The sequence below is a fragment of the Nothobranchius furzeri genome, chromosome 12 (genome assembly GCF_043380555.1).
Source record: "Nothobranchius furzeri strain GRZ-AD chromosome 12, NfurGRZ-RIMD1, whole genome shotgun sequence".
Taxonomy (NCBI): Eukaryota; Metazoa; Chordata; class Actinopteri; order Cyprinodontiformes; family Nothobranchiidae; genus Nothobranchius; species Nothobranchius furzeri.
The window spans coordinates 28,324,657-28,352,622 of NC_091752.1; the positions used below are offsets into that span (position 1 = coordinate 28,324,657).

The 27,966-nt window shown below is 43.9% G+C and overlaps 1 protein-coding gene and 1 long non-coding RNA gene across 7 annotated transcripts in view; one reads left to right on the plus strand and one right to left on the minus strand.

Annotated features, from left to right (window-relative positions):
- Positions 1–15,088, minus strand: part of kcnq5a (potassium voltage-gated channel, KQT-like subfamily, member 5a) — a 177,101-nt gene extending 162,013 nt beyond the window's left edge. For 3 of the 6 annotated variants that reach the window (XM_054750270.2, XM_054750272.2, XM_054750271.2), the window contains exon 1: positions 14,259–15,081. In XM_054750270.2, coding sequence (XP_054606245.2) covers positions 14,259–14,590 — 332 coding nt within the window. In that variant the 5' untranslated portion in view covers positions 14,591–15,081. Of the gene's footprint in view, positions 1–14,258 lie in introns of all 6 variants that reach the window. The other 3 variants (XM_054750267.2, XM_054750269.2, XM_054750268.2) reach the window with 2 other exon arrangements.
- LOC129166811 (uncharacterized) lies at positions 11,956–27,741 on the plus strand. Its single transcript, XR_008565718.2, has 5 exons — positions 11,956–12,743; positions 25,323–25,432; positions 25,676–27,133; positions 27,210–27,294; positions 27,495–27,741. It is a non-coding gene; the product is annotated as an uncharacterized lncRNA (long non-coding RNA).
- The last annotated feature ends 225 nt before the right edge of the window (positions 27,742–27,966 follow it).

A 27,966-nucleotide genomic window follows, 5' to 3' on the forward strand; every position in this document is an offset into this window, starting at 1 on the left:
CGAGGTAATTACACAGTCGTCGGCCCGAAGCCCGGCCCCCGGGCCTAGGGCTTCAGTGCAGGGCTATACTTGTCTGGGGCACAGATGAGGATCTCAATCTTATCTTCATTCAGCTGTAAAAAGCTCCCAGCCATCCAGGTTTTGATAGCGTCTAAGCAGGTGTGTAACAGCTGCAGCTTAGACATCTCATGGGGCTTAAAGGAGACGTACAGTTGGATGTCATCTGCATAAAGATGGCAGGAGATTCCTTTGAACGAGCTCAGGATGTGCTGAAGAGGAAGCAGATAGAGGAGGAAGAGTAGAGGCCCCAGCACAGAACCTTGTGGGACACCGTGGGTGAGGAAGGTGGTGGAGGACCTAAACTTGGATGGCCACAGAGAAAGAACACTCAGACAAATATGAGGAGAACCACTCCAGAGCAGATCCTGATAGGCCTACCCAGCCTATTCAGTAGCAGTTGATGGTCAACAGTGTCGAAGGCTGCAGTCAGGTCCAGCAGAACCTGAACAGAATAGTACCCTGCATCACTGTGAGTCAGAAGATCATTCAAGACCCTAAGAAGAGCTGTTTCAGTAGAATGAGCTCTACAAAAACCTGACTGGAAGCTATCATAGATGTTATGTTCATCAAGAGCAGCTGTGAGTTGTTTAGCCACAACATTTTCCAAGATCTTGGAGATGAACAGAAGTTTAGAGATGGGTCTGAAGCTGCTATTGAGAGAGGGGTCAAGACTCGGCTTTTTAAGAAGCAGGTGGATTACAGCATTCTTAAAGTAAGCAGGGACCTGACCAGAAACCAGAGAAGAATTAATTATAGAGAGCACGCTGGGACCGATGGACTGAAACACTTTTTTCAACAAAGATGAGGGTAAGATGTCGAGGGGCCATGCAGAGGTCTTCAGAGTTAACTAGTTTGGTTAACTCAGGCAAAGAAACAGGAGCAAAGCTATCTAGGATGATGGGCCTGGTTGGAGTCGGGAGAGGCAGCAATAAGGCTGAAGGAGAGATACTAGATCTGACCTTATCGACTTTGTCCACAAAGAAAGACAGAAAGTTCTCACAGTCTGTAATGGGCCATTCCCATCTGTACCGGGTCGGCCCGGGCCGGGTAGCCCCAGTCAGCCCCAGCCTGGCCCGGTTGATTCCACACATCCTTGCCTTAAGCCCATGTGGGCTGATTCTGCCCACCAATCAGAGGCTTGCTCTAATGGAAGGTGTGAATTTGCTGTCAGCAGTGGGTGTGTTGGCCCTGGTCGGCCTGAAGCAGACCACCTCAAGAAGAGGGCTGAGAATGAGCCTTGGTTGGCCCAGAAAAATACCAGGCCACCCAGATCCGTAAACAACCTACGCTACCCGGCCCGACCCGGTGCAGATGGGAATGGCCCATAACAGAGTGGACAGAGGCTGTACGAGAGGCAGGAGAGACGATGCTGCTGATGGCGTTAAACAGCACATTGGGGTTCCCTTTGCTCTGAGACACCAGGTTGGAGAAGTAAGCAACCTTTGTGTCTCTGACTGCAAAGTTAAAGGATTTCAGAGATCCTTTAGGTGCAGCAGATGGATGTGGAGACAGGTTTTCATCCATGAGCGCTCAATTTTTCTGCATTGGTGCTTCAGGCTGCGAAGGCTGTCGTTAAACCAGGGAGTAGGGTTCACTGCAGGAACTGATCTGGTTCTGACCTGACAGATGGAGAGGAAGTTCTCGTTAAAATGAGAAGTTGAAAAATCTGGGTCATTATCAGAAGAACAGGGTGGATCAAAAGCTGCAGAAAATTTGCTAGCTGTGCTCTCATTAAGAAAACGAGAACTAACCAGACGGCGAGCAGGAGGTGGGGACGCAGAAACTGACAAGTTAAAGAAAATGTAATGGTGATCTGAAATATAAACGTCCTCAGGACAAACACCGTCAGCATTTAGACTCAGGGTAAAAACAAGGTCCAGAGTGTGTCCCCTGGTGTGTGTGGGGCCAGAAACATGCTGGGTAAAGCTGAAGGAGTCCATGGGGGGGTTCCAGAAGCACCTGCATCAAGCATGGAGAAGTCTGCTGGAGGAGAAAGTAGCTTGAGATTGTAGAATCTGTAGTTTTATTTCTATTTGGAAATCTATTGGAATAACAGCAACACAACTCAACCACTCACTCCATTTGCTCTGCATCGTTGATGCTTTATCTCCAAAAGTAACACAAGCATGGAGGAGCTAATGGTTAGCTTCTACTAGCTGAGACATTCTCTGCTGTTTCCTCGACGCTAAACCAACAAAACCTTCCCTGTCGACAATCTGTATAGGTGAGTACAATAATGTAAAAGAGCAATTCACCCCTAAATCAATGGGGTTTTATTGCTGCTGATAAACCATATAAATGAGTGTCAATTCGTGCTAGCTCTGAATTCACGTGGCTCTGATACTCATTAATTTAGAATTTTAAACATTTCATTCCATTTGAACAGAAGATTTACAAAAAAATTCACCCCCTCAGAGTTGTTCTATTAAACCTAAAATGTTTTTTGAACCAGGCTGTAAACACGTTTATTTCTGCTGTGACATTGGCATTTTTAACATGTTAGTCAATGACGATTTGCTCATTTCTGGTGCCAGCCCCTAGCGGATGAAGATAAACTGCAATTTTGCCACTTCCTTGTTGGCTTCAATTTTATTGCAAAATTATGGGGGCTTGGTTTGAAGTAAACAGTATGTTAAAACAAAGTGCTCTTAAAAATCATCCTCATAAATATTAGAACTTTCTAAATTGTGTTTCCGTGTAGGAAAACCTGTATAAACCTTTTGTATCCTCTTGAATTGAACTAAATGTCTTTCTTCATGTCTGTATTTACATAGCTTGCATCCAAAAATAGCAACCAGATGAATCCTTTCACACCGAATCACTAGAGTATTGCACAGAATAAAGTGTCTTCTTTTCTTATTTTGTTTTTAATTAATTCTAGTTTTTTTTTTTATCTTTTCTTGTCTTCATTCTTCCTGTGAACTCTCCATGACCGAGTGCCAACTAGTGACATAACCATACAAGTCTGTAGTTCCTGTCCTGCGTTACACTGTCCACTGCAGACTAAACACACACATATGCATGCCATCTTTAACTGCGCCAACCCATTCATGCAAACACCAGAACACAACATGACAGTATTACTGCACACATCCAGATTTTCATTCTGATTACTAATGGGGCTTTTTCCAGCATCTTCTGCTCTACTTTAGCCAACAATCACATGCCTACCTGCACAAAACACAGACTCTTATGTCTAAAATATCTCAATGTCTAAAAGGAGCCAGATCATGACATTTTAAACCTTTGAGAGTAAAGGTAGGCACAATAAATGCTCAAATATTACCGTTGGCACTAATGAGGTGTAATTTTATCTTAAATTTGAACTATTATCAGCTTGAATTTGTACCTGGTGGTTAAAGCATCTGCATTTCATTTTGTTTTGCCATGTGCTGACGGTGGTTTCTTCTATTGCATTCTACTGCAGAGCACCACTGCAACCAACTGTGCCACCATGTGAGTTTAATGATTATCAGATACTTTTATCAACCATAAACAACACCAACTAATAATAATAATGCATTGAACTTATATAGTGCTTTTCTAGACACCCAAAGACGCTTTCACGCACTCTCACATTCACACACTGCTAGTGATGGTAAGCTACTTGTAGCCACAGCCGCTCTGGGGAGGTCTGACAGAGGGCTGCCATTTGGCGCCGTCGGACCCTCTGACCACCACTAACACAGGCAAGTTGGGTGAAGTGTCTTGCCCAAGGACACAACAGCAGAATACCCCTGGCGGGAGCTGGAATCAAGCCCATGACCCTCCGATCTTGAGGCAATCCGCTCTAGCACCTGAGCTACTGCTGCCCCAAACATGACCCAACATTGTTTGTTCACAGGCTCAAAAATGCCAGAAAATAATAGCTTTCAATCAAGACCATCAGGACTTGATTGGGACCAGTTTTACCTCCCAATACTGTAATGGTCCAAAAACAACTTCCAAACTGTGTCAGCAATATTTAAAGGCATACTAAGCAACATTTTCATATTTTTAAATAATTTTCTTGGGCCAGCAAGTGTTAAAATTACTCTTTACAGGGTGAAAGAAAAGTCTCTTAGCCCCCTTTGCACCTTGCCTCAGTCGAAGTCTCTCTTCATGACGTTGTAGAGAATCGCATCTCTTCCTCCAGTATATAAAGATGCCGTGGCACAGCGTGCTCCCGCTGACACAGCCACTCTCCCCCACAAACATGCTTGTCCCATCGACCTAAAAAAAATATGGACATAGCCCGCCCATTGCTCTGCAGGGGGGAAAGTTGAAGCCAAAAATGGGATGTTCCCACCACTGATTTTTTGACTAAGTCATGACCAGACAATCGAAAAATGGGAAAACAGGTGGAACTGAGGGTGGGACTGTTACATTTGGAACAGGGTTGAAACAAATAAAACCAATCTAGCCACTAACTAACTTAGCTAACCCAAGGAGCTAAGAAGGGCTCCGGGGACTGGAGTAGCCCACCCGCACGACCGACCGGCTTCAGTGAGAAAATGTAGTCATACTGGTCGCCTAATATGGACTGGGACTGTTAAATTACAAGCAAAGCCAGATTGCTCCGACCGCGTACGTCTTCCAGATCAGCTCATTCTTCGCAGGCGGAGAACATTAGCTGCATGCTAACGCGGTAAATCGACTCCAACGTCGTCGCTCTACCGTGTTTTTCTTGCTAAAAACGCCCGGAAAAACTCTGTTAGCTTTGGGTTAGCATGTGGCTAATGTACTGTTGATCTCCAAACGTGCAAAATGAGGTGACTGGTCACATTATTTGGAATTATAGTATGTCAAAGGAAGGTCCAGTCTTTCTCGCCTATGACCATTATAGAGCTAAGTTCACATCCTCTTTACAAAACTCCCCCAAAAAAGCTTTCTGTTGGTGGCCATGGCAGGAGAACAGTCTGCACTTAGCATGGAAAGATAGTTTCCTGTTAAATGAATAGCCAATCGTAGTAGAGCCCTTCTGTGCCGAGAAAGACAGGATCTTCCTTGGACATCCTACGATTCCAAATGATACCTCCAGCATGCCTACAGCCTTGCATGGGAGCCGGTCCATGTGTCGGCTGCCCCGGGAAACTGGAACAGCCAGCTGCCTGCTCTAGCAACTCTTCTCGGGCATGAGACAGAAGACGGGCATCCGCTCAAGTTTCTTATCCAGCCAGCAGCCCCGCTAACATGTTTGACCAAGTGTTTAAATGACAGCATTTCCCCCATTCAACCAGCAAAATAAAGTACTGAACTATAATTTTAATTACTAATAAAAAATAAATAAAAAAGCAGAAACTGCTTGGATGACCTGTGCAGTCAATAACCACAGCTTGCCCTCTTTGTCCAAATAATTCCATGATTAACACCCAAACTGGAACACAGAGGACACAACTAAAGTTCAGAGTCAAAATAGCCAAACATCTATCAACGTGAGGCGGAGGCCATTCCCTGGAGCTAGCTCTGAAGTCATGAGGTTCTGATGCTCATTAATTATTCAGAATTTTAGGCATTTCATTCCACTTAAACAGAAGAGTTACAAAAAAATTCACCCCCTCTCGGAGTTGTCATGAGTGTAAACTGGATTTATTAACCCTAAAATAGGTTGTTGCACCAGACTGTAAGCATGTTTGTTTCTGCTGTGAAATTGGCATTTTTAACATGGAAGTCAATGAGAATTTGCTGACTTCTGCCATTAGCCCCTAGTGGATGAAGGTGGAACTTCAGTTTTAGCCACCCCTTGGCTTCAAAACATGTAGACCATAATGGCTCCTTGACTCGTCCTAGTGCACTGCCACAATGTTTTATGGCTGTAAAACCCGATCACTACACACGTTATACACTTTTCTCAGACAGGCATTAACATTTTCACACTTTTCTCCCTTGTTTAAACACTTTCGATGTTCAAATCGTTGTACCTTTGGAAGCAGAACACAATGGAATACTGTATTAAAAAATAAAAATAAATAAAAGCATGCAAATCTGCACAAAAAAATTCTGCCTACACAGTCCACGAAAGGTGAACCACGTTATTGCGAGGGACCTCTGTATGCAAGTAGGCAGAGTTGACAAAATGAGTGAGACACACTCCCTACTGTCACTCAGACTTTAGAGGTCTTTTATACTATCTGCAATGACGCTGCTGTCCATATTTTTTGCCGTGAAATCACAGTATTCTGAGATATTCATGAAGCTAGAATGTCAATGGTCTGTCAGTCTGTCTGCAGTAAATTTTAAAGAAAACATACATAATTTCTGTTTAAATCTTGATTTTTCACAGTCTGGCTTATTATTATACTAAATGTTTGAGCAGTAGTGTAATCAGCAGCATTATAAGTAGGAAGAACATGCGTAAAGAAGAGCCTGTACATCAATCTAACATGACTTTATTCTACGCAGATCTGAGCGGAAATGAAATGAGATGGATCATTAGAGAGAGGTCATATTCACGGAGTCAGAACTCATTAAGCAGGCTGATGTTCTCCCTATTAACAAACCAGAACAGGCCTGGGATCACTTGCTGACGCAGTCATACCACACATAACTTAATCAGTTTTCCCACAAACCTCCATCAATCTCAGAGGCGAAAAATCAAACATTCACTTAGTCGTGTAGATATCTGTGTGTGTGAACGGTGAAAACACTTTAATAATGTGCAGGCAGAGACCATTATTTCATAAAGAGACCCTTTCAAAAATTTGGGGAAATATCACAATCCTACGCAGAGAAAGGAATCTGCAAAAAATGCAGACTGTGGCTGGAACCCATTTTTGCAAATGCCCAACACACGCCACCTCATTAAGAGATTGGATGTTAGTGCTCCATGGTGAGAGCATTATTTGGCATAAAATACAGAGATTCTTAGCAGGGAGGTGATTCACACAGCAACTTATCAGCAGATCACATCCAGATCTTCTTCCTACACATACAACTGAAAACCACAAATCATAAAAACACACACCTTCGGGCTTTTTCTGAGAGTCAGTGTGAATTCTTGCACACAAAACCAAACACTGGTGTCTGTATCAAAAAGACAAAAAAACAATCAATGTAAACCTTTCTTTTAGAAATTATGTGATTTGTGTAGTAAGGTCATTTGCATGAGAGCATAATTTTTGGAAACCTGTGCGAAAATGTGATGTGGAGTTATGGTTACACATAGTGAACATCTGTCAGTAAGTTAATGTGTGTCAAGTAAATGCTTCAATGGCCCAGTCCCAACACCAACACCGCAGGCTACGGTCTACTAAGTGATCTTGGTGGAAGTGCATGTGAGGCTCTGAGTGCATATTAAACAAGTGTGCAAATAACAAGCGCTACTTCAGCTAAAGTTTTAAAATCAGAGAACACTTCTCCAAATTAGATAACCAAACGTCAGCTAGACTCCCTGAAAAGAAGCGTTTTCAGGGCTGGAAATCACGGGCTTCTGCAGGATGAAATCCTCCTACATGCACTCTTGTGGTTCTGCTGCACTGGTCTGTGACCCACAGTTACAGATGCGTTCGGAGCTTCTGTCCACATATGGAAGACCCTTGGAAGTCCACAGCCCTTCGGCGAGCGCCCATACACACGTGTTGTCATTAGCAAGATACGTTGCGAATTTGTGACAAAGTCTGAGATAATGCTCTGATGGGAATATTTCGATTGAATTTGTTCGCTGTACATAAAAAATAAATAAATAAACTCAAACACGGAAAATATCCGGTTAACGCAGCCCCTGATATCAATATTTCCATACTTACACTTGAAAATACATATTGACGGAAAAGGCACTTCAGTCTTTTCTCCAACTTCTTCTCAAAATTCTCACACAGCAATGTGTCTGTGAGTAATATCCCCGACCGTAGTTCGCATCAATGCTGCGAAGAGTGAATTAAGTGTGCAAAAGGGGCGGGGCCAAGGTTTACACTTGAAAATCAGGATAACCTATTCACTCAAGACTACTGGATGGGAAATGTGGGGAAGTGCAAAAGATGGAAATGAGCCAATATGTGCACGCAGAAATGTCAATTCATTTTTAGACTAAATGAATGGGGGTGTGGTCCTTTTTATGTCATTTGTGTCTTTCTGCTTCTTTATGCTCTTAGCGAATAATAACTTCATAATACGTAGTTCATTAACAGACATTTTTATGTAGCCTGATCTGAGGTTGGGCAATATACCCTCAAAATTACATACATTTAATGGAATGATTACAACTGTCAGTTTATTAAAGATAAATAATCAATTGGTATTGGTTGGGAAGATCTTTCCAAATGGTCTCTTGTATGCTTTTTGTGAAGGCAGAGTCATCTTGTACGGTGCAGTGTTGCTGTAGCGTTTGGAAAATGGGAAAAATCTCACCACAGGTCAGACTTTTGCTGCTGGAGTCTGCTAGTGCGGAGGTGTGCATTTAAGGCAAATGACGCAAGCATGATAGGCGATGTACCTGCAGCATTAGCAGGAGAGGATGTGCAAACGTCACCGCTGCTGCTGTCAAAAACACGACATTCACTTTAAGTTATCGCATATTTGTGGTGTCATCTTTTCTCGTAAAGTATAACCAAACTTTCCAACGTTTGTGCCACTTAGGTGCCATGTTTCCTGCTGAGTAAATGCATAAACTACACAACATAGCTTGCGTAAGCTAGGCAACGTGCGTGGTGACATCATTCACGCCGACTGGAATTGATAAGGAAATCGTTTGCAAAAATGGCAAACGATTCCTAGGAATTACCACAGTGGAAACCAGTTCTCAAAAAGAATCCGTTTTCAGCTCCCACCCCTAAAAGCGAGGTTATGAAATCACTGGAGAATTCCAAGATCACACGTGATTTTGGCAGTTCACACGATGACAAGCAAAGAGTAAGATGGCAACAAGTATCCAAATGGCCTGTTCTTCGCACCTCAGCGACTGAGAGTTCCCAGATAATGATGTATTTGTCTTCCAAGTTAAAGTAGCTTTCCGGAGTCTTCTTTCATAAATTATGTATGATTTTTCAGAAATTTGTAAAAGTGATTTTCTTACGCAATACGTCTTTTCGCATTCTTAATAAAACGTATCGACAGACTATTTGTGTGATATGCTTGTCAGCCACTAGATGGTGCCATCGGATAAGAGAAATACTCTGGAAAGATCATTTAAGTGATTGGAAATCTACAAGTGTCTTATATGGAAAATTTCCAGATAATTTACACTGCTCCAATATTTGACTTCTTGTCTGGCCTCTTAACAGCTGAGCTTTGTGTGTTTTTGAAGTGTTGCATGTAAAAAATTGAATCAATTCGTCAATTAAGCGTATTGACACAAAACTAGGCTTCTGGAACCTATAGAGCTCCGGACGTCACGTGACTCTCAGAGAGTAGACGCCATGTTGGCAGGCAACAAAGGTAAACAAAATGAACGGGATTGGCTTAGATTTTACTTTGGCGTTTCTTCACACTTTAAAACCGAAGAAATAATTTTATATAGTCAGAAATTAAATAGACTAAACATCTCCAACCCTTACCATGCCCCTGGGATACTTTAAAAACACCAGAAGCTGTCGGAGCGGACTTCTTAAAGGACCTGGCCGGGGAACGCCTTGGGATTCCCCCGGAGGAGCTGGCCCAAGTGGCTGGGGAGAGGGAAGTCTGGGCCTCTCGACTTAGGCTGCTGCCCCCGTAACCCGACTCCGGATAAGTGGATGAAGATGGATGGATGGATGGATGGATGGATGGATGGATGGATGGACAAATAACATTGATTTACATGTAAGTAGTTTAAATGGATGGATGGATGGATGGATGGACGGACGGACGGACGGACGGACGGATGGACGGGCGGGCGGGCGGACGGACGGACAGACAAATAACATTGATTTACATGTAAGTAGTTTAAATGGATGGATGGATGGATGGATGGATGGATGGATGGATGGATGGACGGACAAATAACATTGATTTACATGTAAGTAGTTTAAATGGATGGATGGATGGATGGATGGATGGATGGATGGATGGATGGATGGATGGATGGATGGATGGATGGATGGATGGATGGACAAATAACATTGATTTACATGTAAGTAGTTTAAATGGATGGATGGATGGATGGATGGATGGATGGACGGACGGGCAAATAACATTGATTTACATGTAAGTAGTTTAAATGGATGGATGGATGGACGGACGGGCAAATAACATAGATGTACATGTAAGTAGTTTAAATAGAGTGCTGTGCTGTTTGAATGTATAAACTGAACGCCAATTGAAATCACTAGTCTGATTTTTTTCCGCGAATAAAATAAATGTCAGGCAGGAGCTTCTCAGGATCTGTCTGAGACCTGTCTCGGTGAGACAGATAATAGCAATCCAAAGTGCTTTTTATGTGTGATCTGACAATTGATCAACCATTGCTTAAAAATTAAATACAGCTTAGCCGGTTAATTGCTGTGATCATAAAACACGTAAACGGCAGCACGCAGAACTCACGAGGCAACGTTTTACGTGATGTTTACTTGTTGCTATGAGTAATAAGACAGAAAAAGCCACGCCAAAATAAGTTTAGGAAGCCCACTAAGAATCGTAATAAAAGCATTTAAAATAAATACCATACACAGTGGAGGAAACGTTGGTTTAAGTACCTGATATGAAGCGGTCGCTGCATAAGCGAAAACCTTTACTCTCTGGATCCCACAGTTTCATTTTAGCCCGGTCACTAGCGCGTTTTATTACAATGATCCAACGTTTGCGGCGCTCCGGGTCTTGGGGAATCCTGTAGATGGCTCATTCCTTATGTCGTCTGCGTCTGTTCTGCATCCTGGGGCACAACAGGAATCTACCATATTTCCCATTTGATTGAGTTTTCTGACAATAGTAAATAGTCCAGCTGCCGGCTTCTACCTGCCAATATGGCGCCGTTTCGATTCGAACTGTTGCATGCCGGGAGAAGTGACGTCAACTCCCGGAGCTCTATTGACTAATAGCTTTTATATGACACTGATAATATATGTCCTGTTGAATCTGTTAAGATAACTTATGTGTGTTTGAATACGAGTTGCTTAAAGCAGGGGGTTCTCATTCCTGGTCCTGGAGAGCCGGTACCCAGCATGTTTTAGTTGTTTCTCTGCATCAACACACATGGTTTTAACCAGCAGGTGATTAGGTGGCCTCTGCAGAGCCTGATGAGTTATTGAACAGGTGATTCAACTATTGAAACAAGTGTGTTGAAGAAGGGAAATAACTAAAACATGCTGGATACCGGCCCTCCAAGACCAGGATTGAGAACTCCTGGCTTAAAGGTTTTAAGGAAACCTGGAATCTCGTCTGATGGCAGGTTTTTCTTACATTGCACAGCTCTCGGTCTCACAGGTGTCACAAAATTGGCTAAACGGCCTTTACTCATAAAGCGCTCTATAGGACTCCAAAGCACTTTACACCTTTTATGTGAATGTTTACTATGCTGATTTTAACAATCAACACCTCAGAAGTTTGCAGTTTAATTTTTCCATCAATCCCTTTTCCTTTGCTTATCCTAAAAAGGGGTCAGGAAAGTCTCAGGTCCAGTAAGACTTTTCATCCCCTCCTGAGATCCCAAAGCATTCCCAAGACCAGCGGGGATAAATAATCCCTTCAGAGACTTCTGGGTCTGGCTCTGCCACCTCGGCTGAAAATGAGGAGGAACAGCTGCTCTACTTCGAAGATGAAGCTCCTCACCACTTCTCTCAAGCTGAATCCGGCCACCCAACAGGGGAAAATCAGCTGCTTGGATCTAGAATCTAATTTTTATAGGATTCTCGTGACACACAGACCAATAAATTAAGAGCTTTGCTTTTCAGCTCGGCTCTTTCTTCTCACAGACCAGCACAACAATCCCCATAAATGAAGATGCTGATTTTTTTCTTAAGATTGATAAATTTCTATTCTTTTCATTTTGGTGAGATTTCTAGAGGTTAGTGAGTGAGCACTTATATTGTAATGTCAGTTTGATTTGACATTTAAAAAAATATTACATTTCTGCACAAAAGTGTGTCAGCTAAGCGTAAATCCAGCATGCTCAAGGTGTTTTGGGTAGAAGAGGACACGTCAAGCTTGTACACACGTTACATGCACAGTCCACAAAAGACTGATAAATCACTAGTAGTTATACGCAGAATGAGTGTAACCTTTTTCTTTACAAAATTTTGTTTACATTCACATGAATATCCTCCATTATGTTCAAATAACCAAGATAAATTCACGACCCAGATGGCTGCAGGCAAACAAGATGCTCTTATGTTTCAAATAAGTATTTAATACATTAAACATGGCTGCTTTGCACCCATTCATTTGATTTTTAATAGAAAATATTCACAGTTAAGTCACTTTGCTGTCAGATCTTCCTCCTAAAAATCTATTTGTCTTCATCCGCACTTTCCGTTTGAACTAGCCTGAAACGTGAGACTATTTTCTTAATCTCTCTTCATCCCACTTAAACCAATGGTTTGATTTGTTTAATGTGTGCAGCTGATCCAAACTACACAGTGTGGGAGGCTGCAGCCCAGAGCAGATGTAACTACTTAACCCCGGCGACCCCGGCTGTCCTGCAGGAGCAAATAAAACGTCCGCATCCGGCTTTTGCAGCCTCTTCTCTGACAGCTCCACTTCCTTCTCACAGGGCTCCTCTACTAACAGGAATGCTTCAGAGTGGGAAGGGATGCAATGCTGCCAACAATGGGAACGCTGGTCACTGAATTTGCAGTGTAAGTTGAATGAATGATTTTTATTGTTGGAAAAGTGTTCATTCAGCTAGATGTTTGCAGCTATCTGGGTGATAATCTCCCATAGCTTCATGTAAATAAAAGATCTCTCCTAGACAGTGGCGGCGCCAGGGGGGTGCTAGGGGGCGCTATAGCTACCCCTGGATTAGTCATTGCACCCCCATAGCACCCCCAAGTAAATATTAGATTTATTTTTTTACAATTTAATTTTTAGTTAATGTGTGGATGTGATAATATTTACCATACAAAACAAAAATAATCAGTAAATTATCATATAGATAGTAAAAATCTAAACCAAAACAGGAAATTGATGTTAACCTTTGACCTCATTTTCCACCTGTGAACAGTGAAAGGTAGAGCTAGTGGTCAAATGGATCGTTTTTTTGTTGCCCACATTTCCACAGGTTCAGTCAGACACAAATGAATGTTTGGCAGTGATCTCAGACCCACAAAAATCTACGGATCTGGATGAAGAGAGTCAACCCTCAACCGCTTCAGCAGTCGAGGGTTTTACCGCTGGAAATGCTACCGCTAATGTTAGCTAACCTTGCAACACTATAGATGGTTTTCTGTGTGGTTGTATGTGTTTATGATTTCATGGAAAAGTCAGCGATTGTTCATATGTTTATGATGTATATTAATGATTGTTTCCGGTGTTGTTGAGGTGTTGTGCACGCATGTGTATCTGCTAGTGTTGAAGGTGTTTTAGAGAACAATAGGACGCATGACTACTTCCTTCATAGCACCCTCAATAAAAAGACTTGCTCCTTCATAGCACCTGCAGTAAAACATTTCTGGAGCCGCCACTGCTCCTAGAATATCGCCAGCCACTCTGAGGTGCATCACAGATTTGATGACAATCATCTCTGATGACAGAGAAAAAAAACTTACAGAAACAACTCACAAGCACCACTGAGCTACACTCTTTGATCCTAAATAACATTTAATAAACACAACAGCAAATCCATTTATTCAGACACCAGCCAAGACAGCTCAAACCAACTGATGGCATTATTATTCTGAAGATCATTTCTCCCCAGAACAAATAAACAAAACGTTCTCACATGAGAAGTGGTCAGTGGGTGCAGCTGGTTTGAATCTAAGGACCTTATAAGTTTCCTCCCAAAGCCAGACTCTGAAAACAAGATGAATCACTTAATATCTTGCAAGGAGGAAGCAGCTGCTTAATATTAGTCACCTTTTATTGGCTCTTCTAAAGTAATTCTGCAGATTAGTGAAGAGGTGACTAATTTACATTGCTTCCCATTAACCATTAACTTGCATGGTAGATGTGGGCATATTTTCACTATTTGCAGTTGAATTTGTTTCTCTAACTGACATGTTAAACTGGGAATAAGATAATTTTGTGTTTGGATGTTTGTGTGAGAGAATGCGACACTGATTTGTGCCCCATGACCCAATAATATTAAAGCTTTTTGAAAACATTGTTTTTAAAACTTCGAATTTTAGTTTTAAAAGCAGAAAGTTTGTACTCACACAAACGCGTGGTAAACAAAAGCCCACTCCCTCGGTCTCTCCAGCACGTTGTAGAGATAATTCTGGAGCTTCCGGTACCGAGCGTTCCTGCGGCCGCTCTGAGAGCTGTAGGTCAGCGGCTTCCCCAGCAGGCTGAGCCTGGCGCCCTGGTGCCGCTCCGCACCTGCAGCGGCGGAGGACAGAAGACCGTCCCCGACCCGCGCCGCGTTATTCATCGTTCTGCGTCCACACTCCACATCTTTGAGTCCGTAGTCCTGAGACCGGCTGCCGGTGGAAGTCCTCACCCAGAGCCCGGTGCTGCCGCTCTCGTCGCCAGTGTGACTGCGCGGCATGGCATCACCAGCAGAAGCGTGGCGCGTGTGCTCACAGACCCGCGTGCGTCAACATGACCCCAGGACTAGTTTTACTTTTCAGACGCCGGAGAAAGAGTTAAACTCCTAATCAGCGCTCATCTTCTAACTCTGAACTCATGCAGATCCAGACTCCGGTTTGGACACTAGGGCCATCTGCGCAGGTCTGGAGAGGAGTTGGGTTATGAGGAGGGGGGTGTCTATCAGGACCTTGGTGTTTGGGGGGGAGGGGGGCTCCTCCACCCTCTCCTTTTCCTTTTCTCCAACTTGCGGTTCGGTCTCTTGGTGTTTTTACGCACGAGACGAGTAACGCGCTTTATGCCATCAGTTCCAGTTTGTTGTTTTAAATTGAGCCCAACGTAAACTGAGGAAAGTGAGTCGTGCACCAGCGTGACGCACGTTTGGTCTTCTCAAAAATGTTTTAATGAAATCAAACAAGCAAATAAATAAAGGATGTAGTTTGCCTCGATCTGTTTCTGCCCTGAAGCAAACACGTGCTCAGTTTGGAACAGCTGCGCCACTCTATTACCCGGCTGACCAGTCACGTGACGCAAGGTTTTCTATTCATTGACAGTAACCTGTCTCTAAGCCTGGACTGATAACTGAACTTTTGTCAAAGTGAGTTAGATAGTGACAGATAATTACCATGGTTGGATTTTAATTAAACACATTTGAGTTAATCATCAATCAGATTAATCATAATCCAAATGAATCATATACCAAATATCTAAGTTGTTCTATTGAAACCAGCAAACTGAACTGAATATTCTCCTCATCACAATCTGCCCTCCTAAGCAAATATGATGCAAAATGTGGAAATGAAAAGCTTCCTCTCAAACCAGAGTTTAGCATTCATTACGCAACTGTCTGCCCATTTTAGAACAGTTAAACTGGCTCTGATGTTTAATAGAACATATCTTACATTTCCTTTAATCAATATCATCAAATGTGCAGCAATCTGGATTAATGTTACTTGCCTGTGATATTTTTATTCCTCAAGAGGCCTAAGCTCACAGAGTCTTCCAGAAATCATTGTCGTGGCAAATCATCAACTTATGCACATATGATGCAAAAATATAACTTTATAGAGACTCAATGGGCATTAAAACAAAAATTAACTGGGGAAACTTTATGGTGGTCAAATAGTTCAAATAGGGTTTTGGATAATTGTGGATTTTGCTTGGACCATTCAGCATATGGTCAACAATAGGAATGTTTGACATGGAAAAGGACCAAATATAAAAAAGGTTTAATTTAGAGAAAAATCATATTACAAACTGATGAAAATCATGACATTTTCTGAAAAATCTTTGCATGATTCATCAAATATTAGGAACTTGTATGCATAATTTATAGAAAGTACTAGTCTAGTGAATAGACCAAATTCTTGCTTTGCAAAGTTTGAATAATACATTTATTTAGTCTGGCTTGCCAGGCCAGAAAAGTACAGCACTTTCAAGCATTTAAAACTAAAGTCTGACTTGTAATATTCTGTGTTTTATGAGTTATAATAAAAAAAAGTTGCTTCTTGAGGTTTTTAAACATATTGGATCTCGTCCTAATTTATTTTGAACTTTACTTTCTTTCAGCATCTCTTTCACTGGTCTTCATCTAAAGAAATCAGTTTCAGACTATTTACTTCTGTGATGCAAGCCTGACCTCTACTGGTCACGTGCTATCATTACAGGAATTACCAGCAGAACCTGAAATCATTGCACTAGGCCTGCAATGTTTTTGTTGTGTATTTATTTTTGAGTTCATTAGCCAGATAAATATACAAAGTGTTGTTTTGTTTTTACAGTTGTATTTATGAAATTATTAAATGTTGAAAATAGTTGATTGTTTTTTCAGTAATTTGTTTTATTCCAATTTTGTACACAGCAGTGTGTGTGGGTTATTTAGTTGACCCTCATATGGTTGTTTTTTTTTTTTTTTTTTGCAACAATAAAATTAACAACATTTCAGTACCAAGGACAGCGGGAAATAGTTTTACTTTTTCATTTGGGGGAAAAAATGGTAAATGGCCTGTATTTGTATAGCACCTTTTTATGTTTCTAACCCCCCAAGTCGCTTCACAATGCAATCAGTCATTCATCCATACGCACACACACGCTGGTGGAGATGAGCTACGATGTAGCCACAGCACCACCAGTCTCTCTGAAACTGATTAATACAAACTGCAAGGCAAGCGGGTTAAGTGTCTTGCCCAAGGACACAACAGCAGCATTCTCCAGTTGGAACCGGGATTGAACCTGCAACCTTTTTGCTTGATAACCCGCTCAAGCACTTGAGCTGCTGCGGTCACTCAAAAAAATCTAAAAGAGTCTAGAAATAAACTAGGAATGGACATCTTTTTGGTAAAATGGCCAACACTCATCACATCAGATACTCACAGTTAGGATTTTCTTGAAGATGCTTCATCAGGTCAGTGCTCACATTTTAATTTGGCATTGAGATGCATTTTTCTGAGCACTTTTAAAAATAAAAGTGAACTTCTATCACTTTTGTTTGAAGTGATGGTCTAAATGATCAGCCTCAGATTAATTTTTAGAAACTTGGAAGTAGTACATCTCAGTGTGAAATGTCCCAGCTGAGAAGTGAGTAGGCCTGAATGAAGTTTATTTCTGTCATAAAGTAAGTCTGGAAAACAAATAAAAAGTTCTGATTAGATGACCTTGAAATGCAAGAAGCAACATCAGTCAAAGTTTCTCGTTGCAAAGCTCTAAAAAGTTGGAACCAATAATTTAAAAAGGACAATAAAACAGATTGGTTGCCAGTGTTAGGACTTTTAAACAGATGTAAGTTTTCCAGGAGAATTCTGGGATACCTGGCACATCATGATTGCTTGGAGACACAAGTATTAATTATCATCACAGTTCACACCATTGTTCCGAGTTTGAGATATTCCTCAGATAGAAAAGCAATAACAGTCGTTGATGATGCTCCAGGGACAAGCTTCACTACACAGCACCAGACTGGCTTTTGGGAGAGTCCCAATTCTTCCACTTGCTGTTTAATAGCAGCAATAGCACTATCTGGTGCAACAATTAAAGTTTCAGTTTAATCTATTATAATTTATTAACTTTAAAGGTGTTGCTCAACAACTTTAAATGTTTCTAGTTAAATAGAGAGGGCAATTTATGGAGCTCACTTTGAATCAATGGGTACTAGAACTGAACATCATCATCAAAAATGCAGTAAAAACAAAACACCTGAATATAAAACAAAAGCAAGATAGGTCCAAGAATTGAACCATGAGGAACTCCACTTGTTCTGGAGATTTGACCATAATTTGCCTTGGAAGCACGCAGAATTTTTTTTATCAGATATGTCTTAATTTTAAACCAGCTGTTGATTGTCTCGTAAATAACTGTTAGGAACTTTTGTTTTTATTCGAGGGCTGATTAGCGTAAGATAACCTAAACCTATTGATCTCACTGGGAAATTTTACAAAATGTGAACTTGAGCAACTGGAAAAGGTCTAATTTCTTGAAGGATAAAGCTGGGTGAGAAGATTTACATGACATTAGGATGAATTTCATTAACAATGAGAACTGGAGGTGGATGATACCTGCTTCCTCTAACTGTACATCTCCTTTAAGCCCCATGAGATGTCTAAGCTGCAGCTGTTACACACCTGCTTAGACTCTATCAAAACCTGGATGGCTGGGAGCTTTCTTCAGCTGAATGAAGATAAGACTGAGATCCTCATCTGTGCCCCAGACAAGCTGGTTCCCAAAGTCAGAGACTCTCTTGGTCAGCTTTCATCTCACACCAAACCCTCTGTTAGGAATCTCGGTGTGACCTTTGGCCCAGCCCTCACCCTGGATTCTCATGTAAGGGGCAGCAGTAGCTCAGGAGGTAGAGCAGGTTGAGTAGATTCACAAACCATAACTGTGGCAAACAAAAAGATGTCTATGCTGCGTGACCTACAGTTTATCTCCAAAACAACAGTATAGGTTTCAAAAAGCGTAACCTATAAGACAAGATGGCGCCAGCATGTCAGGCACGCCGTCCGTCTCCTCTTGTTATTATGATTTTTTTTTTATGATTCTGCTCTGTTTATGTTTTAACATAAACTCACTCCTGGTGTATGACAGACTTACTCTTTTACAAATCCGATCAACTGTGAGCATATCTCTGTTTGCTCTGGAACAAAGTGGGTCAACCCACTCATTTCTGACTGACATACCAGCCTGTCTGTGTCGCTTACCTCGTCCTCCACGAATACGGAAGAGGCATCGCCGGCGTGGGAAACGTGGAGGTCGCCTGGTCAGGTCCAAGTTCTGCGCTTGGGGAGTTGACCGGCGCTTTCTGGGTTCAGCGGATGCTAGAAAGAGGTGCCTGGTTCCTGTTGTCCCTGTGACCTTCTTCGGATCGCCTCCCCGCTCCTCGTTTTGCCATCGGCGCCAGCACGGAGTAAACCCCGGCAATCTGCGGCATGTGATGAGGTTCGCTGGGGCGGGTGCTTCCCCACCGCCGGTTCTGCTGCTGACTCGCTTCGCGCTGATCAACACTAGATCCATTGGGAATAAAACTTTTATCCTGAAAGATTTCTTCAACTACAACAGCTTGGACGTTTTATGCGCCACTGAATCTTGGATCCACCCGGGTGAGTCCTCCACACTCGCGGAGGTCCTTCCACCTGGCTGCTCCTACATTAACACTCCAAGAGTGCAGCGCCGTGGCGGCGGTCTGTTGACTTTATTTAAATCTGGTCTTATCTGTAACCTTACAGTCCCCTCTTCATCTCCACTAACTTTTGAGCTAAGCGCCTTTGAGCTGGGTCAATCGCCTCCCATGCTGTGCGCACTTATTTACCGTCCTCCAAAATATAATAAGGACTTTTTAGATGAATTTGCGGCGTTTCTAGCTCAAATCTTCTGTAAATATGACCGTCTCCTCCTGTTGGGGGATTTTAATATTCATGTCTGTTGTCCCGACAAATATGGTGAAGGACTTTTTGGATCTTGTCGATTCGTTTGGCCTGTCCCAACTCGTGAATGGGCCCATGCGTGGCCATGTTCACACACTGGACCTGGTTCTGTCTCATGGGCTGAGTAGCAGTGACTTGGTTATTCTCCCTGCTACTTTCTCTGATCATTCACCAGTTCTGTTTAACCTGGACGTGGCTTCCACTTCTCGTACTGATCATGTCCACACTCGTCTCTCTCGAGTTATTACTCCCTCTACTGCTGGAGATTTTGTAAATGCTTTTTTTCTGATATCAGCCCCCTGCGATTTTACTGATGTTGAGAGTTATTTGCATCTTCTTAATTCATCCTGTCTAGCTGCGATGGATTCTGTAGCTCCATTAAAATCCAGACTGACCAAGATTAGGCCTGACCCTTGGCTGAACGAGCGCACTCGTTCAATCAGGCAAAACTGCAGAAGACTGGAGCGTAAATGGAGTAAAGATGGGCTTATGGTCTCCTTTGAAGCCATGAGAGAGGCGTGGTCGCAGTATCAAATAGCTGTTAGAGGCGCTAGAAATCGTTTCTTTGCTGGGATTGTTTCTGCTAATTCTAATAATCAAGCTGTTTTGTATAAAACCATGAATGCTATGCTTTCACCTGTTAAAACACTATTTTCCTCTGTCTCTGCTGGCTTGTGCAACCAAATCCTTCAGTTTTTTTTAGATAAGGTTGATAATATCAGAGCTCAGATTCCGCCTACTTCCAATGTTCCTGTTACTGTCATTCCCACTCATGGCTTATTTAATAGTTTTCAACCCATTTCTCTGTCTTGTCTGGAAAAAGCTATTGCTACCATGAAGCTATCGGGGTCTCCAGATGACGTTGTTCCACCTCGTCTCCTGAAGGAGGTATTTCCGTTGATTGGGCAATATGTGCTGGATATTATTAATGGTAGCTTGACCTCGGCTGTGGTTCCTCGTGACTTTAAACACGCTGTTGTGCAGCCAATGCTGAAAAAAACCTGGTCTGGATCCTGCCAAATTCTCTAATCTCCGTCCAATCTCTAAGTTACCATTTTTATCTAAAGTATTTGAGAAAGTAGTGTACGAACAGTTACTTATACATCTTAATGACCATCAGGTAATGGACATGTTTCAGTCTGGGTTCAGAAAACAGCACAGCACTGAAACTGCTCTTGTTCGGGTGTTTAATGACATCTTTCTGGCATTAGATTCAGGGTTCCATGTGGTTATGGTGCTTCTGGATCTATCTGCAGCCTTTGATACGGTTGATCACAACATCTTGATCTCTACACTACGGACTTGAGCTGGCATCTCAGGTTCGGCCCTGGACTGGTTTAGGTCTTACTTCCATGACAGGTCCCTTAGGGTCATGCTGGATGATTATTCATCCGAAACACTCTCCCTTCCATGGGGGGTTCCTCAAGGTTCCATCCTCGGCCCGTTACTGTTCTGTATTTATATTCTGTCCTTGGGAGCTGTTCTCAAACAGCATGCAGTGTCTTACCATCTATATGCAGATGATTGTCAAATTTATTTTTCACTGAAACCCAAAGACTCCACTAAACCTCTGTTCAATTGTCTTCACGAAGTCAAGCAATGGTTGGCTGACAACTTCCTACATCTGAACGACTCCAAAACAGAGGTAATCATTTTTAGTCCAACTAGTGTTAGAGCAGCCCAGCAACCAGACCTCAACTATCTGTCGCCTAATGTCACTTCTGTTGTTTCTACCACCCTCCTCGTGCTCTTAGGTCTGAAGATCAACTCCTCTTAACTGTCCCTAAGGCACGTTTGAAGACTCGTGGGGAAAGGGCTTTTTCAGTCTGTGCCCCAAAGTTATGGAACTCATTACCACTGCAGGTTAGGCAAGCTTCCTCTATCGCCGTCTTTAAATCTCTTCTGAACACCCTCTACTTCACTTACGCATTCGATCCCTAATTCCATAACTCCTTAGCTCATCCATTGTGTCACACCCTGTCCTGTCTCCCCTTATGTTTTAGTCTGTCTCCGTTAATTGCTCCCACCTGCCTCTTGTTTCCCAATCACCCTAGCTCCCGCTCCTCGTGTATTTAAACCCCTTCTGTTCTGTGTTTCATGTCGGATCATTGATCCAGTGTCAGCGTGCTCAATAAACCTATGTTCATCATTCCTATTTGCCTGCCTGTTTGTCTCACCCGCGTTTGGATCCTCACCTTGTCTCCGTTTCGTCCACCGGCGTGCATGACAGAATGATCCGACCCGAACCCGTTGATGGATCCAGCCGGGAGACTCTGCCTTGGGAGAACCTGCTCCAGTGGCTTACCCCGACCCACCAGCCGGCTTCTCCCTCTCCAGCCCCAGCTCCGCCTCGCCTGCCGCCGGCATCGCCGACCTTCGGCCGCGGCGTTCCTCCCTGTCCTCCCGGAACCGGAGGAATGTTTGGACCGGGAGCCGCTGCCAGATCGCTCCAGTTTCGTGGGCACGAGACTGGCGGTCTGTTCCCCCGGAGTTGGTCCGCGGCGTGGAGAAGAACGCCGAGCTCCACCGCAGCCCTGTGTCCCGGCGCGGAACTGCGGACTCGCTGCTGCCCCTGCCCGACTCAGCGCGTTGTACCCGCCCCCGGCCAGGCCAGCAGTCCCATCACCGGTCCCATCGGCGCCCCCGTCGTCTGCAGGTGGAGCGATCGCAGCCTGGCTGATAGAGCTCCAGGCAGAGCTCGGCCGGTTCCGCGAGCTCATGAGCCGCCAGGAGTCTCATCTGGATGCTCTGGCCTCCTCGTCTCAGGGCCAGAGGAGCGAGCCCGGGGTTCATCCAGCGGAGCTCGCCGGTCAGCGGGCTGAGCTGGTCCAGCTCCGTCGGACGCTCAGCCTCAGGGAGCTACAGCTGGAGGAGCTGACCTCCCTCCTCTCCTCATCATTCCAAGCTCTCCCAGCAGCGGCTTTGCCACCGGCCCAAAAGCCGAGGGAGCGGGCCCAGAGGCAGAGGGTACCGACCTGGAAGCAGACGGTACCGGATCCAGTCCAGAAGTCGGGGGTCCAGAAGCCGACTCCTCCGGGCCAGAAGCAGACTGTTCCGGTTCCGGTCCAGAGACCAGTGGTCCAGAGGTCTACGGTACGAAAATCGAAGGACCAGAAGTCGACGCCCCCGGACCAGAAGTCGATGGTGGTCGACCCCCGATCTGGTCCTGTGGTCGACGCCCCTTCCTGTTCTGAAGTCGATGCCCCTTCCTGTTCTGAAGTTGACGCCCCTTCCTGTTCTGAAGTCGACGCCCCTTCCTGTTCTGAAGTCTACGCCCCTTCCTGTTCTGAAGTCGACGCCCCTTCCTGTTCTGAAGTCGACGCCCCTTCCTGTTCTGAAGTCGACGTGCCCGATGACGTCTCCTCTGAAGTCGGCTCGTCTGATGACGTCTCCTCTGAAGTCGGCTCGTCTGATGACGTCGCCGCCCCCTCTGAAGTTGGCTCGTCTAATGACGTCGCCGCCCTCTCTGAAGTCGGCTCGTCTGATGACGTCGCCGCCCCCTCCGAAGTCAGCTCGTCTGATGACGTTGCCGCCCCCACCGAAGTCGGCTCGTCTGATGACGTTGCCGCCCCCACCGAAATCGGCTCGTCTGATGACGTTGCCGCCCCCACCGAAGTCGGCTCGTCTGATGACGTTGCCGCCCCCTCCGAAGTCGGCTCGTCTGACGACGTCACCTCCTCCTCTGAAGTCGGCTCGTCTGACGACGTCACCTCCTCCTCTGAAGTCGGCTCGTCTGATGATGTCGCCGCCCCCTCTGAAGTCGGCTCGTCTGATGACGTCGCCGCCCCCTCTGAAGTCGGCTCGTCTGATGACGTCGCCGCCCCCTCTGAAGTCGGCTCGTCTGATGACGTCGCCTCCTCCTCTGAAGTCGGCTCGTCCGATGACGTCGCCTCCTCCTCTGAAGTTGGCTCGTCCGATGACGTCCACTCCTCCTCTGAAGTCGGCTCGTCCGATGTCGTCGCCTCCTCCTCTGAAGTCGGCTCGTCCGATGTCGTCGCCTCCTCCTCTGAAGTCGGCTCGTCCGATGTCGTCGCCTCCTCCTCTGACGTCGGCTCGTCCGATGACGTTGCCTCCCAAGTCGGCTCATCCGATGACGTCGCCTCCCAAGTCGGCTCGTCCGATGACGTTGCCTCCCAAGTCGGCTCGTCTAATGACGTCGCCTCGTCTGAAGTCGGCTCGTCTGAGGATGCTGTCTGCACTCAAGAGGTCGACGCTCCGTCCAGTCCAACGTCTCCACAGTCTCCAGTTCCGATGGTGGTTTTGAAGGCCGCTCCGGCCCAGCCCGCAGAGACTTTGTCAGCAGCCCAGCCCGCAGAGACTTTGTCACCGGCCCAGCCTGCAGAGCTCCTCTATCGTAGACGCAGGCCCCCAAGGGTCTGTCCTCGTCTCCTCCTCTGCCGCAGGCGCCGGCCTCCAGAGGCCCGTCGCCTCCTCTTCTGCCGCAGACGCCGGCCTCCAGGGGCCCGTCGCCTCCTCTTCTGCCGCAGGCGCTGGCCTCCAGGGGCCCGTCGCCTCCTCTTCTGCCGCAGGCGCCGGCGTCCAGGGGCCCGTCGCCTCCTCTTCTGCCGCAGGCGCCGGCCTCCAAGGGCCCGTCGCCTCCTCTTCTGCCGCAGGCGCCGGCCTCCAAGGGCCCGTCACCTCATCTGCCGCAGGCGCAGGCCCCCGGACTCTGCTGATCCCTGCCGCCTCTCCATCTGTCCCTCGGTTCCTCTGGGCCCTCCCTCCGGGTCCCCCTCCTCCCGCCCTGCTCCTTGTTCTTGTGGGCATCTGGGATCCGCCCTTTTGGGGGGGGGGGGGGGTACTGTCACACCCTCTCCTGTCTCCCCTTATGTTTTAATCTGTCTCCGTTAATTGCTCCCACCTGCCTCTTGTTTCCCAATCACCCTAGCTCCCGCTCCTCGTGTATTTAAACCCCTTCTGTTCTGTGTTTCATGTCGGATCATTGATCCAGTGTCAGCGTGCTCAATAAACCTATGTTCATCATTCCTATTTGCCTGCCTGTTTGTCTCATCTGCGTTTGGATCCTCACCTCGTCTCCGTTTCGTCCACCGGCGTGCATGACACATTATCCCACCTAGTCAATTCAGTTTTAATTTTGTGTTTTTATATTCTGGTTTTATTTGCTTTTACTGTTAATAGTCTGTTGTTTATATTTATTTTGCTCCTTTTTACATTTTCCATCTACCTGACTATTTTTACTTGTGTTTTCTTGCTTGTTTTTTGTGCAGCGCTTTGTATGGTTGTAATGCCGTGTTGAAAGAGCTATATAAATAAAGTGGTATGGTATGGTATGGTAAGCTTTGTGGTTGAAACGTGAAAGTATTTTAGAATTTTACTTTAGCATTTTTATTTATCAAAATGCTATTGAGTGTTGTTAAACTGTTATTCAAAGAGTTGTTTGGCCTAAAGTTGGTAATACAGTACAAGACAATCTCTTTGGAAAGTGGTATGTTAATATATGACAGCCTCTCAGTGACAGTGCAGTGAAGACATTCTGATATAATTTAAAAGACAAAGATTTTTACTACACTGTATTCTAGGAACAAAATCTGTTTTTATTTGAAATTGAAGGCATCGGCCTATTACAGTGAAATGTAACCTGCTAATTGGAATGAGTTAATATGTCAATCACTTCTATCTAAAGGGTATTTCTCTTAAGTGGGCCTTTGTTTGCACAAACATAATGTGAGGTACAGAAACTCTGAGTACTATAATACTAAACAATGTTTGATTTATTTGTCATGTTTTAAGATGTCTACTTTATTTCCTATTTTTCAGAGGAGTTTCCAGACCAAGAGCTGACCAAGGCCCACACTGTGAAGCACCACTGCGGTCCCTCTTACTGACAAGGATGTTGAACTTTGATTTTGCAGTGATTGGGAATCAAGGTATAAGTTTGCTATTACTATTTATATTCCCTGTCTCTTTTAAAAATGATGTTTGTCTTGCACTTTATTCTTTTTCAAACAATAAGATTCAACAGTCTTTTACAAAGCTGCTGGTTAATAGCCTAGTTAAAATAACAACTTTGAATCAACGTTATGGACCAAAATTTGAATAATAAAGCTTTACTTGGTTTCTTCAAATGCGGTGTCTAATAGCATGTAAATGTTTTGCTTTTACCCACGCAGCTCTACACGGATCTCCATTGGATCACAAATCAAAATCTGCAATATTCCTTATTGACTGGACCTGTAGTATCGGATTAGATTTGTGCCAGTAGGATCAAGAAAAACATTTTGAAGATCAAACAAAAACTAAGAAATTGAAAGAACAAAAATATTGACTAAAGGGGAAAAAAAAGTTTCAAAAGTAAAACTTACTATCTGAATCAACTTCTTAAAATGAGTAACAAAGTATGTTTCCTTTTTCTGTTTGCCTCTATATGTTTTCGTTATCAGTTTTCTTAGTTTCGTTCTCGCTGATTTGCACTTACACTGTCTGGCTTTCTCCTTTACAATCCCTGAGTTTTTGGTTGCAATTCTGACACAACCCTTTCGGGTGAGTGGGACTTCTGAGAAGTCCTCTCCCATAGGACAGTGGTTTCTCTTGAGTGACAGTTCAGTGACCTGGAAGCGATGTAGCCTCCAAGACTTTTTTTCCCCCACCTCGGTCAACAACATGAATTTTGAGCCCCAAACACGTTATTTCTGCTGTCTGTGGTGTCTACTAAGGATCTAAAGTGAGTATTGATAATATATTTTATCTTTTCTTAGTTAATCTGTGAGTTAAGCCACTTTTTAAGTTGGTTTTAACCAGACGTTAGCTCACCAGCTAGCTGCTAAGCAAGCCATTGTGCTAGCCTCAGGACAATGGTCTATTGTTCCAGAAAGACGTATTAAAAACTCATCTTAACATATTCATTTTTATTCCATGTTACTTGGACGGGCTAAACAAGTTCGTAGTTCTGCCTGCTCCTTGTGAAACATTTTTTTTCCTTTAGTCAATGTGCTGACACTTCCTGTTGTCAGCCAGCTGGGTGAGGGCGGAGGCGGCTTCTGACGCGCTTCTATTCATAAATCAAACCTCTTTTTGTCTGTGCGTTAGTCTTGTTTATTTTCTTTTACAAGCATTTAGCTGGCGTTTTACATGATGCGGTTTCAAGGATAGTAGTGCTCCCAGTTGATCGTCACAAAAAGGAAGTATATCGTGCCATGGTGTCGCGAGCGGTAAAAACCGTTTGCTCATCCCGCCACCCATGCGTAATCGGCTCTCTCGAAACACCTGAGGACCCACTTAAATCACATGTGACGCACCCGACACCACCACCACCACTGATGAAAGCCCAACCCACAAAATAAATGGCTCCTACAGTCAATATTTTTGTTCTGTCAATTTCTTAAATTTTGTTTGACCGTCAAAGTGTTTTTCTTGATCATTTTAAGAATCTGATTCAGATCGTAAGTTTTTCTTTTGAAACAATTTTTTTTCTCTCAATGTCTTAATATTTGTTTGATCTTCAAAATGTGTTTCTTGATCCTATTGGCACAAATCTAATCCCATACTCACCTCTGCATGACGCTGCACAAAAAGAGGAGGACTGGAATTTCATGCAAGATGAAAAAACTCATGAAGACTTTTGAGAACAGGTAAAAAAAAATTCTTCAGATATCCTTAACAGAGGCTGATTGCAAAAAATACTAAACAATCACAACCTATTTTTAGCCAATAGGACAAGAATGAACAGCAAGCCCTGGCTGACCTGCTACTGCACCTGAAGGAGGATTTGGACATCCGTTACACTTACAAGGTAATTTGTGATTTGGTATAATTTTCTTTTATTTGGGACATTTCTTTGGAAAAGACAAATAGCTTATTTAAAAAACAAATCTTGTTGATGAAATCTTTGCATTCCCCCCAGAAGAGAGTTACTTACATGCAAAGTTGTGGTGCTTATTTGACCTTTTAGTTTTTTAAGTATGATTTTACTGAACATGTATACATTTTCAGGGGGAGTTGGAGGCAGCTGTAAATGAAGAGCCTTCTGCTGAAGTTCCCTTTGAGAGTCTCCATGTGTCCTCCTTTGCCCTTGAGGCTGTTCCACAGATCCCAGCCAGATTCACTGCTGATTTGGTTTGGACTGATGCATAATCTTCAAAAGAGCAACTCTGAAAAGCTCATTTTATCCATGTCATCGTTTAAATCTGAATGCTGGAAAAAAGCAACTTCAACCTAAGCTACAGGCTCTCAGAAACGAGCTGGAATAAAACATTTTCTTAAATTCATGTTCTCAGTTGTTTTACATGCATGCACAAATAATGGCAATTTCATTGGAAAATATCCTTTTTCTTTTGTATATGTTTTGTTAATTATATGTTTAAGTTGACTGTTAAATAACTTCTCATAACGGGTGACTTTAATATTCATGTTGATGATGCTAATGACAAATCTGCAGAACAATTTCTTGGGGTGCTCAAATTAT